General features: G+C 35.3%; 1 protein-coding gene and 1 long non-coding RNA gene across 3 annotated transcripts; one reads left to right on the top strand and one right to left on the bottom strand.

The window, feature by feature from the left end:
* The first annotated feature begins 3,467 nt into the window (after window positions 1-3,467).
* Window positions 3,468-9,064, top strand: LOC136276566 (uncharacterized). 2 transcript variants are annotated; one of them, XM_066088911.1, is made up of 3 exons: window positions 3,468-3,588; window positions 6,175-6,254; window positions 6,472-9,064. In XM_066088911.1, exons 2-3 carry the CDS (start codon window positions 6,183-6,185, stop codon window positions 8,680-8,682), a joined length of 2,283 nt encoding a protein of 760 aa, XP_065944983.1. In that variant the 5' UTR covers window positions 3,468-3,588; window positions 6,175-6,182; the 3' UTR covers window positions 8,683-9,064. The 2 variants fall into 2 exon arrangements, with proteins under 2 accessions (XP_065944983.1, XP_065944982.1); XM_066088910.1 differs by lacking the exon at window positions 3,468-3,588 and having other exon boundaries at window positions 5,703-6,254.
* Window positions 9,065-9,262: 198 nt separating this feature from the next.
* On the bottom strand, window positions 9,263-11,465 carry LOC136276565 (uncharacterized). The gene is made up of 2 exons (XR_010715081.1): window positions 10,433-11,465; window positions 9,263-9,703 (listed from the first exon to the last, which is right to left on the bottom strand). It is a non-coding gene; the product is annotated as an uncharacterized lncRNA (long non-coding RNA).
* Between the last annotated feature and the right edge of the window lie 7,100 nt (window positions 11,466-18,565).

The raw sequence follows: 18,565 nt of genomic DNA, 5'->3' as shown, positions 1-18,565 counted from the left end.
TGAGGTCATACTACTAAGGTCCAACAATACAAAGTGATCTTAAATGGTGGTGAAGTAATTTATATATGTTTAAATTAAGAATTAAGCAGGAAAAAAGGAAGTCAATAAGGTGAAGGATGGAGAAGATAACTTGTTTATTCCTCTCAATAGAAGGAAAGAAGCTTCAAATAAATTGGTCATAATAATACATCTTCTGGTTGAAGTGTTCATGTGTGAATTAAGAGATTTTCAGGGTGGGGGTGGGGATTGCTGCAACGCCTTTGTTTGAGAACTTTACTATAAATAAATAAATTTTTCCAGAGGGGTTCTGAAACCCCTTCCCCTACCTCATTCAGATCCATATATAGGGTTCATATGCAGGACTACCGATAAGTACGGGTCATATACAAAAGTTACCAAAAATTAGCTTAGGAACTTTCCCCTCTAGAAAACAGAAACTAAGACCACCACCTAAACACCCATACAACCCCAAGAATAATTTCTGAATCCATGCATTGGTTCAATACACCCCCCCCCCTTTTACAAGCAGCCATCTTCATGTACGAGCATGCAGATTGTGTTCATGTAATCCAGGCAAGTAGCATTGGGGTGGGGCACTTTTTTCATAAAGATTTTTCTTGAATTAACATAAAAGAAAATTAATTATGGAAGTTGCCCTCCCCTCGCAGTACAGTTAAGGCGGTCAATAAAAATATGGGCAAATTTTTGTGATGAAAACACGTATACTTTAGTTAAACTGGCATGTCCTTTTTAAAATCAATAACAGTCACTCAAATGCAATATATTTCTAAAATATATATATATAACAGTACAATATTTTATGTTCATAGTGGTCACGTGATATGGCAGTCGCATGGTACAAGCAGATGTTTTTGTGGTTTTGAGGTCATTTAAAAAATTCAATGTTGCAAGGGCATAATCATGTCAAAATTCACAACTGAATTATGAAATAACTTGATGTTATATCGTAGATTTTGAAAAACGGTGCGAACTTTTTAAGATAAGAATATTTGTTAGTAGAAACCGTCATTTATAATGCATATGTTGAATAATTTTGAAGGTCACAGGGTTAATTTCATTAAAAAATAATTAATTTGTAAGATTTTACAAGGATCGTAGAAGTTTTTAAGTTACATAGCATATTTCAAATTCACATGTAAAAGTTTGTCGGGATCAGGTAAGTGTATGCCCTTGCAATTAAGTGATTTATTTAGGTACTCAGATTTTAGATATACGATATTTTATGCAAAACCGAGGTGGCTTCTTTATACGATGCATACTTTTAACAAAATGAAAATAAGACTATATAAGTAGCATTCTACTAATAATAATTTTAAACAAAATATTCATTTATACTTTTCCGTTAATGTATGACATTTATTTTTCTTCGCTATAAAACTGCACGATAGCCTTCAATGATTTAACTTAATGCGTCATTTTGAAGCATATGACGTCATATTTTGTAGCACAGCGAGAACGACATCTCGCTTATTTTTCAGTGTGTACGATATAACGGAAATAAAAAAAAGGTAAGTAATAGCATTTGTTGCTTTTAATTAAAAGATTAGTATAAGTTAATTTTACTAATAAATAGATTAATAAGTACTTTCGAGGTTTGTAATATACTGTGATGTCATAATGCACATTTCCCGTACTTTTTGTCTGAACGGAGTTTATTGACAGCCTTAACTGTGCTGCGAGCTCCCACTTTTCTGATGATCAATTGCTAATTTGAAAGAGATTTGCGATTAGCAGGTGCCCTTTTTTCATCATTGAGCCCCTATGCTTATGATTTGATGATATTAATGGTTTGTGCACAACTTTTTAATGAAAAGAATTCATTTATAGATAATTAAAATATCAAATATGAATTAAATATTTATAGTTTTCAACTTACCATGCAACAACATTATCAGTTGTCTTCATTTTCTCAAGGTAAATGTCGATCTTCTTGTACTTCAATTTAAAAATCTGCGCCAAAATCAACTTACTATCTCTCTGAACTTACCGTATGCATTTGGAACATCTCAGACTTTATATGGAGAGTCGCCGTTAGGCGTCGCGTCGCTCGATGCAAACTTCCGTTGCTTTCGATGAGCATGGACTGGTACCGAGGACGTTTCGGGTCACTGAGTGGTTAATACGGCATGTATACATATATAAAGTATAGGGAGAAGTCATTGAATCATTTTGTGACCTTGATCTCGCCAGAAACCGGTAGGCAAAGGGTATAAATTGCTGAAAATAAACTGTGAATTGAGCCCCCCCCCCCCCATAAATCCAAGATGGCGAGTGTCGTCCCTTTACTTTTTTTAATGTACATATGATACACATTTTTTAAAACGGCGATAAAGGGTGATTTTAACGGCGGATTTTATTTCGATACCATAGCAGGCACGTAGCATCGTTTTTGAAAGTGGGGGGGGGGGGGTGGGGGGCCAGACTCATCCAAAAAAATTTGACAAGCACAAAAAAAAAAGAAAAAAAAGAAGAGAAAATTAGAACTTTCCCAAAATCTTCAAAATCCTAATCCGGGGGGGGGGGGGGGGGGGGGGGGGGGGGGCTGGCGTAGTATCTAAATTTTTTTCAATCCAAATTTCCTTATTTTCATATCAATTTTTTACTTGCGCCCAAAAAAGTGAGGGGGCCAACTCCATGGTTATTCAATTTTTTATATGTAAATTTTAAAAAATTTGTTGTTGTGTGAAAAAGTGGGGGGGGGGGGGGGGGGGGGGGGGGGGCAGGCCCCCCCCTGCCCCCCCCCCCCCCCCCTGATGCTACGTGCCTGAATTTATGTTTGAAATTAAATTCAAGAGCATGAATGTTAATTGTTATGTAAATGTGCTTTTATGCATTTTATATTGTAACGTAAAATAAATGTAAATATCAAATGCGAGTAGATGTTTTATTTATTTTATTGTCGATTGCCCTCACAGGAACTGTGATATAGACTATAGCAATTAAGCAATTATCTCACCTGATCAAATTCCCGTTTCGCACACATTTTTTTGATACATAATTTTCAAATGTGTGCAAAACGGGAACAAACCGTCTGATTATACCTGAGCTACTGGTATATGTAACGGTACATGATCTATTTATCTATGACTGTTTGCGTCTCTGAAAATAATTATCGGTAATTATTTAACATTAAGGAAATCGTGTAAATGGTTTGTCCGAATTTTTTTTATATTAATACGGAAGCCTGTTGGTGCCACGTAGAGAAATATTTTATCTGGCGGCCGCCAGATAATTTTCTGGCGGCCGCCAAATATTTATCTGGCGGCCGCCAGATATTATATGGCGGCCGCCAGAAAATTATCTGGCGGCCGCCAGATATTATATGGCGGCCGCCAGATATGATATGGCGGCCGCCATATAATTATCTGGCGGCCGCCATATAATTATCTGGCGGCCGCCAGATAATTTTCTGGCGGCCGCCAGATAAATATATGGCGGCCGCCAGATAACACCTTGCTTCCTGATGCGCGCGCATGATTTAACGTGAGATTTTAGGAAGGGGTGAATACACCGAAGCTAGCTTGGAGTACGCTGTAGTTTCATTGCAAAACCAACCACCTTCAAAAAGTAAGTAATTTTATTGTAGTGTGATGACTTCCTTTTTCATTATTTAGTTATATTATAATTTTTGAAAGTATGATACCAAATATCAATAACAGAGCTAAAGTTTTGAAATACTGGTGGCGTGGAATGTAGATTAGACTTTTTTTAAAATCTAGAATGAATTAGATGTTGCTTTCTGCTTTGTATCTAATTGTTAAACATTGTACTTCAGGGTTTTTAAACTGAAAAATATATTTTAACAATATAAAACATTAACTTAAAAGGACTGTTTTCTAACCTGTATAAGTATAAGCAACATACTGTCTTCTGTATGTTTTAGTTTTGGTATAAAAGTTTAAATAACACATATTACAGTCAAGCCTGCTATTATAGTAAATGATAACATTGACAAAATTAAGTGATGACCTATGTAGATTTGTGCAAAGTTGGTACATGTTCTACCGATGCAACGTTTAAAGTTTTTTTTTGGTAAAGATTCGGGATACTTTTTCGTTGAGAGATATAGCGGAGGTAAATGATTTGCAACGTCAAAGAATCGTGCTTATTTGACATAAACATCGGATTTTACTGCTGGATTTTTTGGTGGTTTTTTTTTTTGGGGGGGGGGGATGAACGCTTACATAGCTTTATAAAGGCTTCTGATGATTATACTCAAATTTACCAGTGTGAGGTAAGGAGAGGTTTAGAAATCGACTCCGTTGTTTCAACCATAAACAAAGTGGCCAGCTCTTGTAATACAATTCAACAAAAACAAACAACACCTTTTTAATTCAAAATTTGAAGCTAAATTGCTCTTGTGGGTGAGTCGCCGATAACACATTGAATATAAAAGGAAAGGGTCATACAGTGACTGCGTAGTTCACCAGACAGATCGATGTATTATGTCTCGGATGAACTTTAATTAATTATATCTGTAACTAACGGACCCCCTCCTCACTTTCTGTATGTAGTATGCAACACGTCGATGATGACCACATATTTTACTTATAAACAAACATATCTCAATAGATTATTTTTTTTTGAATTGTAATAAAAAAAAACAACAGCTGTTGTTTCTAACTTTTAAAAGAAATATTGTTAAAAATGAGAATGAATGCCTTGGACATTTACATATACAACATATGCTTGCAGAATCATGAAGTGTTCTGTTTCTTGTGTTCAATTCTTAATTCAAAGTTTTGGGATTAGTGATGTTTTTATGATTTTAAAATATTATTTTTTATTTGATTGAAAAATATTCTTTTTAAACCTGTTGCAACAAGAAAGAACTTATTGTTAGAAAAATCAAAATGGAATGATGCATGCAATCGCGGATCATATTGATAGGGAAAAAACTTATTAAGGTCACTAATTGGCCTCGACTCCCCTTCGGCAACTACCCTCGGATCCTTCCACCCCCCCCCCCCCCCTTCACGAGATTTGTTTTTGATTTCACACGTGATTAGATATGCCGATTTCAGATACAAATTGCATGATAAATCCCTCCTTGCAGTAGTGATTAATAATTTTCTCTTTCCCTGTTAATTTACTGCCATCAGTTTCTGTATACCATTAGCGCTAAACAGTTATGTTTGGATAATGTGGATAATGAAAACAGACAATATTCCTTTGATCACATGCACAAATCTGCAGTAATTTTGTCAATGGCAATTTTTTCTTCTTCTGTTAATCATTTTTAATGTTTAGGGCTAAAATGCCTACTCTCTCTCTCTCTCTCTCTCTCATGTTAAAAACCTGCAAAATATTTGCAATAATCAAGTTTCGATCATTTTAGTAATATCGTAGTCTTTTCGGACAGCCAGTTTTACAGAGTTATATATAGCTTGCAATACATTCAAGGTGATCCATAAGTTATATAGTTTGATTTAAAGTATCCGACCCATTTTATGACCTAATTTTCTAACCTTGAATATTTATTATGAATTAAATACTCTTACATTGATTCGAAGCAGCATTTTAGAGTAGAAAAGAAATTACCAAGAGAACTTTTGAAAAATGTTTTATCTAAGCAGTAATCAATTAATAGAGACTGCAACAAGATCTATGTGGAAAACTAATTATATGCACTAAATGCATAAGATATATCTGTTATGCATTCAGATTCATAGAATTTGGGGCTTATATGGATCGGAGACCTCAGTCATGATCTTTTGCACCATTTCAGGGTCAGGAAACCTAGACAAAAAATAAAATTTTGATTACTTAGTAATCGAGTATTTTATTTCAATAAGCCAATTTATCGTTCGTGACGAGATCTAAGTTATGTGCCTATGGTTATCAGATTGTCAATTTTTTAATGAACAGTATATAAGTAAATTAACTTTCCACTAATGCTCATTCCGCTGTTTACATAACTAGTAATTAGTTATAATTGTAACCTCTTATGTCAAAATTTAGAATAAAGAATTAGTGTTGACATACATATACTAGACAGTGATTAAAAGTATTTCAATGGACCAGGGTTTCCTTTATGGAGACTGCCACTTAGTAACATTTTTTTTTAAACTGAAAAGCAGTTTTAGAGAATATCGCTGATCCGCTTTGTCTTTGTAAATTACTTGTTTATTACATTGTAACGTGTATTTACAGGATCACCAATGTCCCTTCGGAGGTTTTTATTGGAGAGAGGTATTGACGAAGATATCGTGAGGAAAATGGAAGAAGAAAAGGTACAATCTGTTTGTATTGAAAATATCAAAATAAATGCATGTGCAAATTAAATAAAAGTTTAACTTTTCGAAATGATCAATTATCACGATGACCGGAAGGCATTTAATGAATATAAAAGACATAATTTCTAAGGTACGATCTGCCAATAGTAAACCAAAAACGATCGATTACACCATGTACGTACATGTTTATGCATTACTTTCATTTAAATTACAGATTGATATTGATGTAATCCAAGAAATTAGTGATAACGATCTCGAAAAATATCTTCAATGCAAAGGAGACCGTATTGCTGTGAAGGCGTTTGAAAGTGAACAAAAAAATAAAGATACTGATAATGAAAGGAAATTGGCACTAATTGACAGCTTACGTAAGCGTATTGGAGTACCAAACATGTCAGACACAGATGATGAAGAAACGACAATCGGGAAAAAACGTCCATACTCATTTTCAAGAAAATTCAAGAAAAGGAAGCAAGCAGAAATCGCATCCAAACCGGACAGGGCGATAGTGGTTGGGTTTGCCATTTTTGACTCAAGTGCCAAGGCATACCGTCAAATTCGTGCACCATTAGGTGGAGGCACTCGTTATGCACGCGTGAATAAAAACACACGAAAAAATGAGTTGATAAAAATTATCTGTCCCCTATTTTTTCCGGATGGAAAAAATTGCCATGGCAATATCAACGATTACTCGTTTGACATATCGACGGATGTCCATGGCACACAGTTAATGCAGAACGAATCTATCGAAGAGATTACAAGACGTCTTGGATTAAAACATTTCAGATGTTACTTAATGGCAAAATGCCAGGCAGAGGATTTTCCAGACGACGAGAATAATCAAACAGAAGTAACATGTTCCAGTTATGACAAGGGCTTTCAAATTGGTTCCTTTACAAAAACAGTAACAAAAAAACGAAACGAGATTGTCAAAAGAAATGATATTAAAGATGCACAAATTTCAAAGAGACAGACAGAAGAAAGTTCCGATACTGAAGAGAGCCTTCCGGATCTGATCCATGGCAAGGGTTTTAGTTTAAGCGAAAGTCTGGAAAACGTCAGCGAAAATCAAATTACACCAAAATTTCCTGAGGGTCTGGAAAAAATGCCATGTAATGAAAGTAAGGAAGGTACTCTTTGTTCAAAAATCGATTTAGTAAAGAAGACTGCCATGACACAAAGTGCTAGTTTCAGTGGATTTATGGACAAAGATAATAACGAAAGAAACAACGACAATGTTATTGTGGAATACCTTCCTGATCTGTCTTCTTTGCCTGGCTCTAGTTCGGTCGATGCAAGTGGGACTGCTTTCTTGAAAGGAGCGTCGATTGATTACGAATCAGACAGTTCGGGTGTGATTCAGTTTGGTCAAATTTCAGCAGATAGTATCGAACTAGACGAAACCCTACCACTGGTGTGTAAAATTACGGTTCACAGAGGGCGAGTGGCTCGAGATTTGATAGATTTCTTCTCGCAGGAAAATATTCCGTCGCATAGTTCGACAGTCTTCGAAATAAACATGCTGAAAGAAGATGGTACACCAGAGGCCGCTAAAGATCACGGAGGGGTGATGCGGGATTCTCTTACTGAATTTTGGGACACTTTTTATTTGCAATACACAGAGGGAAATACGTACAAAGTACCCGTACTAAGGCACGATATGACAGATGTACAGTGGAAGTCAGTTGCATCCGTAATCAGAATGGGTTTCTATCAGGAGAAAGTATTTCCAATAAAACTCGCCCCGTCTTTCATGCAGCAAGCAATTTTCGGTGCTTGCACTGAGTCGGATCTAATTGATTCCTTTCTCAAATATGTTTCAGCGATGGACAGAAGTGTGATCGAGAGTGCCCTTAAAGATTTTGAAACTGTTGACAAGGGTGAAATATATGATGCATTGGAACAATACGATGTGAAGAAAGCCATCAATGCGGAAAATACAGAGCGTATCGTAAGAGAAGTTGCACATAAAGAATTGGTACAAAAACCAATGTTTATAGCAGACTGTTTTTACAAGGTTCTGAATGCAACCATACTTGTTCAAGAAGACATGTCAGTTTTGTACTCAACGCTGGAACCAACACCAAAGAAAGTACTCAATTCCATAAAGTTCCCAGAGCAAATGTCCTCAGAAGAGAAAACTCTCAGTCAATACTTGAAGAAACTTCTACGCGAAATGGATGATCCACAAAACTTGCAGCTCTTCTTAAGGTTCTGTACAGGGTCAGACATAATGACAAAAAATGATATCCAGATACGTTTCACATCCAGCGATGTATCCAGTAATGTGCGTTGTCCATCGTCTCACACATGCGGATGCGTTCTAGAAATTCCTCGAAGCTATTCCCAGGATCCATACGTCTTATTCAAATCTGATTTATTGTCACTTCTAAGGAACAGATACTGGCAAATGGACTTTGTCTAATCAGAAAGTCTTTCCGTAACATGATAAGAATAATCAAAATAATTCAAACAAAATGTTCAAGGTGTTTTAAGCAAAATTTAAAGAAGTCAGCAACGTTATTGTTATAAGAATTTCGTTTTAAGCATACATGTTTTTATACTTATCGTTTTTATAGATACGTCTTTGTTTAATGACTTTGATGTTTAATACAAAATATGTGTTACTAGTTTTAGTATTTGATGTTTCTTAAGCAAATAATTAGTATTTGATCTAAAGATATCGAGTTGATTGACAACAAGCTTAAAACAATGATTTTATCTTTTTTATATGAGTCTGATAGTGTCTTTTTAAATATAAATATGTTGTTTCGCTGTGTTTGTTTCACATATCTACACTTCGATGCATAATTGGTTTAGATGTCAGGTTGTTTTAATTGGGGTTTTTTGTCAAAGGAAATGACACAAGACCGTCCATATTGCATACGCTGTATTGACAACTTTGGAGAGTGACCTTCTTTTGGAAGTTGTGTACTTGTTTTCTCACATACCAACTAATTGCTGATGCATTCTTTATAAAAATTTGTTGATTAAGTAATAAATAGTTCTCATTTACATATTGTTTTTAATCAGAAGAATCCGAAACATGCATAAACATATAGTCTTCAAAAGTAGACATGTTAAGACAAAAGTTCTAACTTCTCTCCTTACATGTTGGGATGTAAATCATTTAGGACTGAGGTCCTTAGTTTTTCATACAATTTAAGTCCTTCACGCGCTGTTGTTGGTGGTGATAAATTGTTCTCCGTCATATATATTAGCAGCAGCTCAAACATTTCTGGATCACATGTAGATCTTCCTCTAAAAACACACTCTGACATGCAAATATTAACATCTCTCTGGTCAACAGTCTTCAAGAAATTCTTTGTGTGAAATATTTCTGGCATTGAGAACATAACAGTAGGTCGTCCATGTGGTACATTTTCGTTTTTGCTTGGACGAATTCTATGGGAATTCCAAATTGCTCTAACTGCATCCAATTCTCTCTGAAATGAATTTTTTGGGAAATAAGAAGGTTGATAATATAGTTGCTAATTCTTGTGAATTTCACCATCAAACACAAATCGTTCTCTTAAAATGATAAACGGAAAATCAGTTTATCTTTAAATTTGATATAAATATGCATTAAAGCAACCTTGAATATTAAATATTATTTCTATGGTTATCAATTATCACTACAAATTATTATTATTATTATTATTATTATTTATCTATCAATTCAAGTTCACATATCAAATAGGATGGTAATCGAGTTGAAGTGATTACAGTTCGACGCATTGATGGTTGGATTTTTTAATAAATAACAAGTACATGTATATAGGGTAGCTGATTTCCAGGAAGAGAGGATACATGTTTGACAATTTTACAACTACTGTCGATCTGTCAACTCGACTACTAGCATCTTTTGACTGGAAATGTCCATTGTCAACGTGTCACCAATCCGTACTATTTTGTACTATATAACTCATAATACAAATGACGCCAAATCGAGGCGCCAGCAGGGTTTGTTTATTTATATTTAAATATTTAATCGTACGATGGCTGAAATCATATGAATATAAGTAATAACGAATCATTCTTTGAATATTATGAGGTGATAATTTCGGTCGGGGCGTGATCAAATCTATCATAAAGCCCTTCGGGCCCTTCGGAGAGAGAGAGAGAGAGAGAGTATTCAATTAAAGCTCAACTCCAGTATTTGTTTTCTCACTAACCTGTACTAAAGCTGTGAAACAAAACTGTATCAGACTTATATCGACAGCACTACCAGTGAAGTCAGCACGATTCTTTAATGATCCCAGGGTATCCATCCAAAACTGAGAGCACTCCTTTCTAAGTGTACACCAGAAACTTTCTATTCTTTGATTATGCATGCTTGCGCCATATAGAAAGCTCTCTTCTCCTGACAACAACGACTGCATTCGCGCTATATGCCCATTCTCAGTTCCCATGTCTCCCCTTACCATTTGAGGACACCCAAGTAATTCTGTAACCGTTTCCATATAGTATCCCGCGATTACACGTGGATAGCTGCTTGTATGGTACACATTTAACCACATAATTTGCCTCGAAAATCCATCAATACAACCACTGATACATAATCCGTATGGTTTTAATTTGTCGTAAGAATCCACGTGCCACAAATAATTTGGACCTTTGGCAAACTACTGTCTTCTTCTCAAACGGCCCTTCCTTCTAACTTCAATGCCCAAGGGATCCAGAATTTGCATTAAACTATAAACCACATTCCTCGGAACTGTCATACCTTCTTTGAGACACTTTTGATGCATCCATCTGTATCCATGCATGCAACCAGATCCACGAAGTTGTGTGTAAATAAAAATGGCGACATCAATGATATCAGTGTAATTTTTGCGACGAAAAAGATTTTGTCGACATAACACTCGTTTTAGAGTTCTTAAACTAATAATAATTCGATGATTAACTGCCAGAGAACACAAAATTTCTTTGTGGGTAAACCCCATATGAAAATAAAAAGCAACGGCTGTGTCAACGTCCATCTTCTTACACTCTCCTTTTGCAAAATAATTTATGTGGCGGCCGCCAGATAATTATGTGGCGGCCGCCAGATATTAAGTGGCGGCCGCCAGATAAATTATGTGGCGGCCGCCAGATATTAAGTGGCGGCCGCCAGATAAATAAGTGGCGGCCGCCAAATAATAAGTGGCGGCCGCCAGAAAATTATCTGGCGGCCGCCAGATAAAATATTTTTCCTACGTGGCACCAACAGGCTTCCGTATATTAATGAGCGGCAATTTAGATACTTTTACCCTCTTACTTCACAGGGTTAAAAAAATCTTGAATTATATTTTCACTATGACATTGAAATAGTGAAAATTCGATTCGCGTAAATTTTATATACCGTTCTAGGTTCTGAATCGCGGAAAAAACATGACGCGGAAAAAACCTGATATACGGTAAATCTTGGACATTGATTTGTAAACAGTGCTCTACGTCTAAATGATTAAATGATGTATGCATGAAACGGTGAAATTGAACGGGGGGCGTGAATTATAGTGAAATTTTATACAAAGAACAAAATTTAGAGATACGACGCACTCGCCATTCACAATACCCACTCACTGCTATGAAATATAAAGGTTTGTTATTTTTTTCCACTCAGCTGCTACAAAAATAATTAAGGCCACGTGCATGTAAATATCATCCATTTCGGTTTAGATTTTTTTATACCTGTCCGCTCTTTAAAAAATCCGGCTTTGTATTTGGTTTTTTAATTCAATTTTAACGAATAGACGAAGAAAGTAATTAAGAAAGAATATACACAGTAATTATACAAAAATGAACCTCAAAAATGGTTCAATATATTAAGCATTGTATCTTATTTATGCGTAAAGTGTTAATCCTTGCGATATCATCTAGTACTGCTAGAAAAAAATAAATCTTCCTTTTCACACAGTTGTTTAGTTACGATAACTTCAAATCCATTCAGAAACTTTGTCAACATTTATTGAAAGCTTTTAAGCTGAAAGAGGATTATAATGTTAATTCCTTGTGATATGTCTTCTGGCTTATGTCTATATATATATATATATATATATGTATATATATATATATATATATATATATATATATATATATATATATATATATATATATATTCTATATACATTGTTAACCCATCTGTTATGTATCATGTAGAATCCTCCATCATTCTCCAGTTTACTGTTTGTATTATGTACTTATGAGCCAAATGGATCCTTTGGTCAATAAAGAATAATAATTTAATTGCAAGTTAAAAGCAAGTTTTTTAATTAATTTCCAATGTAATTGGTCTCTTTTCTGTTTTGTGTACTTTTAGGAATGTTGTTTAGAAATAGTTCCACACATTTTCTGTTTGTGTAATGCATTTTTTAGTTGCCATGACGTACTGTCAATTGCAATATTGATCAAGATATTTGTTCAAAGAAGAAGCAAATTGTTTAAGATCTTTGTTTTGTAAAATTGGGGTCAAATAAATAGGTAAACAACTTAAAAAGATATCTGAACAATGGCATTTTTCTGTTTTCTGTCTAACATGACGTAAACACCAGCAGTAACTGTCTGCTGGGAAATCTACAGACAATTAGGTCGTTCAGGATGGATGCATATTATTCAAACTCAGATTCTTCTCTCAAAAATATCAATTTGTATTTTTTGAATAGATGAGATGTGCATGTATATATTTACATCAATAACTATTAGCGACAAATTCCTAATCACGTATACAGTAAACATTAAAGATTGATTGTTCCACATTTACTACTCAATTTATTTTTATTTTTATTACTTCTACTGTACTTATGATCCTTGGCTTTTTTGTGTTCATTTGTATATACTTATGTTGAACATCATATACCGGTGGACTGGTCTTGAGTGAGTAAAGAATTGAAATTGAAGAAAATAGGAAGAGGAAACTTAAAGTTTCTCGGGCGCCGGGGGTGATACCCGGGGGTCGTTGGGACCAACGCCACGAATGCTACAAAACAAGTAAAATAATATTAATCAGTAGAAGTTGGATTGGTTTTCTAAATATTAGTATAATATTGAGAAAAAATTTACTGATGGCCATGTGTCGTTGTTAGGTTGAACGATGTGTTAAAATTGAAAACCATTACAAAACAGGTTTACAATTGAAACTTTTCAGGCACGTAGCATCGTTTTTGAAAGTGGGGGGGGGCAACCTCATACAAAAAATCTTGACAAGCAAAAAAAAAAAAAAAAAAAAAAGGAAATTTAAACTTTTCCCCCTGGCCCCCCCTGATGCTACGTGCCTGCATAGAACATATATTGAATGACCATTTACGTATATTTTTTTATTCGGGAATAAATTGTTATAAATTTCAGTGTCTGACAACCGAGCCCCTGTGTTCTATCCCAGAAAACCCAGATAATTTCAATGAAAAGGAGCAATATGAACCCCCTTTATACTTCAATCCCAGTACCTATCTACCAAGGACCAACCGATCAAAACACAGAAACCCCTGAACCTTTTTACCGATTTGAGGAAGTCCATTCTCAACATGAACCAACAGGCCCAACACTAAGACCGAGCCGCGAGGGTAGTCCTCCCAAGTACCTATAGGATTATGTGCTTTCATAACTATTTCTGTTTACGACCTAACTAATTAAGTCTAGTTGTGATGGCTTTGACATGTCATGTATTGTGATAGTTTTTTCTGTTAAAAAAGATAAAAAGAAGCCGCCCCGTTGTGAAATGTTAAATATATACGAATGTACATGGTATGAGCTTAACAATATATACGAATATACATGGTATGAGCTATCTAAGTGTGTCGCGGTACAACTTGTCCGGGGATTTACGCATTGGTGTAATGACACGTGTTTGATTTTCATAAAGGGTTGGCTCTTGTTTAGAAACGCTTGTGATTTCCATTTTGGCGACAAATTATCAATAATTTGTTATAATTGCCACATTTACTGTTATTTTTAAATTGATATGATACTTTGCTATACCCTCGTTTCGAAGGTGAGGCTGGTATATTGTTTTACTCATTTTTCCACTTCCCAAGAGCATTTAAGTCTTTTTTGTTCGACTGTGTCGTTGGTTGATTTGTTTTATAAATGAGACAGTCGTCTGCAAATACTTTAACATTGGATGTAACCATATCCGGGAGATCATTGATGTAGGCAAGGAATAATAGGGGACTCCGGAGTTCACATTTGCAAAGTAAGAGGACATTCATTCAATCAATACTCGCTGTTTCCTGTCTGATAAGAAACTTTTTAATCCATTGCAAGGTGCAGCTACGAATTCCATCGTAATTCAGTTTGTAGTGTTGGAGAAATGGGCCCATTTTTTGCTCTATCCTAAATTCCATCGGCAACAGTTTATGTCAACTTGAAAAACCCGAAAAAATGGGAAGGCAAAAAGTTTAATTGTACCTATCACCTAGTGGTAAAAAAAAGGCATTTGTTGTATTTGATAAGAATTTCTTACCTAAAGATTTATTTTACCCCAAAACCAGTGGAAAGTTGGTTATTGCTTATTATTAATTTCAACTCGCTGAAAAAGACCTCCAGTGTATATATTTCAACAGAGTGTATTTCTTAGAAATCTTTATAAATGTTTTATATTCCTGACACCACTTCGGAAACTATTGAAGGATCTAGAGTTACTAGTAATTTTCTCTCAAAATTTAACTCTGAATAAGAAAATATAAAGTTCCTCTATTCGCACGACACATTTAAGTTTATATCTGACGAACCTTTTAAATACTGTCTTTCAGATGTTTAAGGAAGTATTACCTAATTTTGCGACGCGCACTTACATGTATATATAACATGATTTAGGTTAGTTGGTGACTGTGTCAATTGGTCAGGAGGAGTAGGAGAGGTTGAAGACAGTGAAACAGGTTTAAGAGGCTGAGGAGGATGAGAAAGTGTAGACATAACAGCAGGAAAGGTGTTTTTGGTGCACCGGTTAAATTTGTCACTTTTCTTTGAAATTGCATTAACAGTTTCCCTTTATTGCGTTGACCTTGTAAATCAGCATCCGAGACTTTGTGGTAAGAAGGTATTTCGAAACTTAGCATACTGATTGTTTTAAAATTATGTAATTTATACATTATCATAATAATAATTCAGATAATAATCTTGTTTAAATTTAATAATTTCAATATGACTTACGTCAGTTCTAATGAATGATTCATGCAATCGTTATATCAAAATTTTACAACTATAACACAACCAAGATTTATATTAAAAAATCCCAGTGTATAATTTAACAATCAATTACTGTTTTCTTTATAGGAATATGCATATTTACTTTATAATACCCTCGCGTAACTTCTTGCGAAGGGGATGTAGCAGCACTGTTTAATTCACAATTAAGTGATCACTGTTTAATTCGTTGTCTTTCATTGATCTCCATCCTATATTTAAAAGTTCGGATACGGTGTCTGTGGATGTCATGAGGTCGATGATGCCGTCTTGATATCTTTCTATAAGCATCTGGATCCTTAGAAGAATGTCTTTCGCATTCTGAATGTCCTTAAAAATCATCATGAGTGTGAAGATTTTGGGGTGGGCGTGGTGTGCCATCTCTTCAACCTTCCTTGCCATTCTTTCAAACTGTTATTGGTACGATGTCCACCGATGTCGAGGTGGTTCCACAAAAGTCTATCACCGTTAACCCACTGCTCTGTCACGTAATCTGTGAAGATCTTTGTCGTGTCTGTCAGATCAGCTACATTGTTTTTCAGTGCTCTAAACCAGACGTCCTCAGTGCTGTCTAGGGGAACGGGGGGAGGGGGGAATTGCAGCTCTTCTTTGCTTCACGTTGTCGTCTTCTTTGTGGGGTATCTGTAGTTTTGTCAACTGTGCCGTTCTCCATATTGCTTGGGTAAAGTGGAAAAAACATCCCTTGGTGGCGATGCCAGGAAACATTTTCCGGAAGGAGTTATGGACTGCTGTCTCAAAATTTGCTAGGGCTCTGGTAAGGGAAAATTGGAGGCAAATGCCAAGTGTTAACTTTGTGTTTGACACATTCGTTGCCCCCTAGTTTGTTGAGTTATTCAGTGAATATGGAGGTGATTAGACATTACTTCATCTCAACAACGATTGGTGAATTGGTTCATTGTCTGGCTACTATGGCTGTGGTATTCGGGGTGGATGTGTGGGGCAGTCTTTCGAATCTTGTAGGAATGTTTCTATCTGTTGTAACGTCGCTGAACAACATCCCGTTCCAACGCATCGCCAGAAGTGCTTGCTGTCTGTTCTACTATGAATCCGTTAAATGTAGCCATTGTAGACGATGTTTTGTCCTCCTCTCCCGATTGTAATCAACTTTTCATTTATCTGTGCATTTGCCATAGGTATGTATAATGATGGTGTCTTGATGTTATCCTTGAATATATACAGTTTTGTAGCTTGTGTTGTTCTTTTGATTTATACAAGTAGATTTGAAATTTCAGATAAGCGGTGATTGATTTGCTGCGTACTGCTATAATTATTAAGATAAATATGAGTATGATAATGCAATATACTCAGGGTTATTAATAGGTCTCAACACTAAGAATTTAGAGATTTGTTCTTGTATTACATTTATGAAAATATCTCGGAGAAAGAGACATGGTTTGGTCACAAGATGTCGATAAAAACCTCTTGTATTGCATATGTTCAAAGATTTTTGCTGCAGTGCAGATGGGCATGGGAAAGAAATTGATTCACCACTTTCGTTATGTATGACACTTGAGAGATTTCTGATTTTTCCCACGTCACAAGGCTGATTGACGGATTCGTGTTCGCGGGCAGGAATGCAAATGGCTCATAGGATAGCCGCACGGTAGCTCCTTTTGGATGAGTGGAGCAGTTGTCCACTTCATCTTTGTCGCACTATATCCCTTTTGAAGTCATTTTGCCACTTACGGACGGAAAATGTCACGTCATCTAGGCGATGCACAAGCTTTTGTGCATTACTGGTAGGTTCTTTTTCCTCTGATATTCTTAAATCACGTCTTTTTAGCTCACCTGAGCTGAACTTTTAAAACATATGTTTTACTTTATTACTGATTTTACAATGCATCTTAAATAATGAATATAAAAATTTACTTTCATAAATTAATCCTAAAATAAAGCGTATATTTACTTTAATTAAGGTTCAATAAAAATAAGGACAATGCTCATGAGCAACAATTGTTACATCATGTCTTTTAATGTCTACACAAAACTCTCTCTAAACGACACTGAAATTTCTTCGTCCCTGGAGTTGTTGTCATTCCTTGGAAAAATGTCATTTTCCCCTTATTTGTACACCATCTCTGTCGTAATGTTGGGGAAAGTGAATGTCTGGAAAATTCACATAGCGTTGTCCAAATTTTCCTCTGAGGTGATCGTTGATAAGCTTTCTTTTCTTATCAAAAGTTCTCTTGTTTAACCCGGCGATTTCACAAATTTTCCACTGGTCATGATCTCCTAAACATGCACAGTTTTAACACCGCTGTTCTCCAATAAATTCACAAACACGATGATGTCTTTATAGGTTTTCGTAGGAGCTGCGCTAGGCACTAATGTCATTTCCACCTATACACACACACACTGTATGAGAATGGGATTCGGTCAATCGTCTCAGGGCCTCTTTGTTAATACCATCAGCCCTCATGCCACCAACTCCAGAAAAAACTACAATGCCCGGGAATTTCTAAAATGTGGTCACAAAATATGACGAACCATAAAGTGACCATAAAGCAAAAGGAACCACCACCGAATGTGACAAACCGTATAGCGGCAATTTCTATATAATTCAACCATCAAATGCGTCATCTAATATGACAAACCGAATAGTGACTTGTGAGTAATCATTATGATAATAAAACACCAATTTATGACTATTTTAATAAACGAACTAAATGAAAGAAAAAAAGGTAACTGAGTCCGGGTCGTGTTTAACACAATAGGAACAGTTTCTAAATACAGTCTGATATTTCTGTTTGTACAACGCTGTAGTTACAATGTAAATATATGATAAATATATAGTTAAGTAATAGTGCTGTAAATATTGAATTAATTTAAGAAAATATATAAGAAAACAGCTAACGAAGCGAGGCAGTATCCAAAATGGCTTTCTCTCTTGTTATTTTCCTCCGATGTACTTGCGTTTTGTATACAGGCCCTTGTGCATAAACTTTTTTTATCTTTGAAAAATAAATACAATTTGTTTATGAAACTTAAATTTTAAAAATATACCATATAATTAATAATGTATGTATTAAATGTTTATTCATAAAGCCTTTCGTCGACAGATAATCCCTTATTTGTCGCAAGATTTCCGCACACTTTCGTTTGGGAAACAAGAAAACAACAGTCCA

Source organism: Magallana gigas, chromosome 6 (genome assembly GCF_963853765.1).
Source record: "Magallana gigas chromosome 6, xbMagGiga1.1, whole genome shotgun sequence".
In the NCBI taxonomy this organism is placed as follows: Eukaryota; Metazoa; Mollusca; class Bivalvia; order Ostreida; family Ostreidae; genus Magallana; species Magallana gigas.
This window is presented reverse-complemented; position numbering and strand designations above follow the sequence as displayed.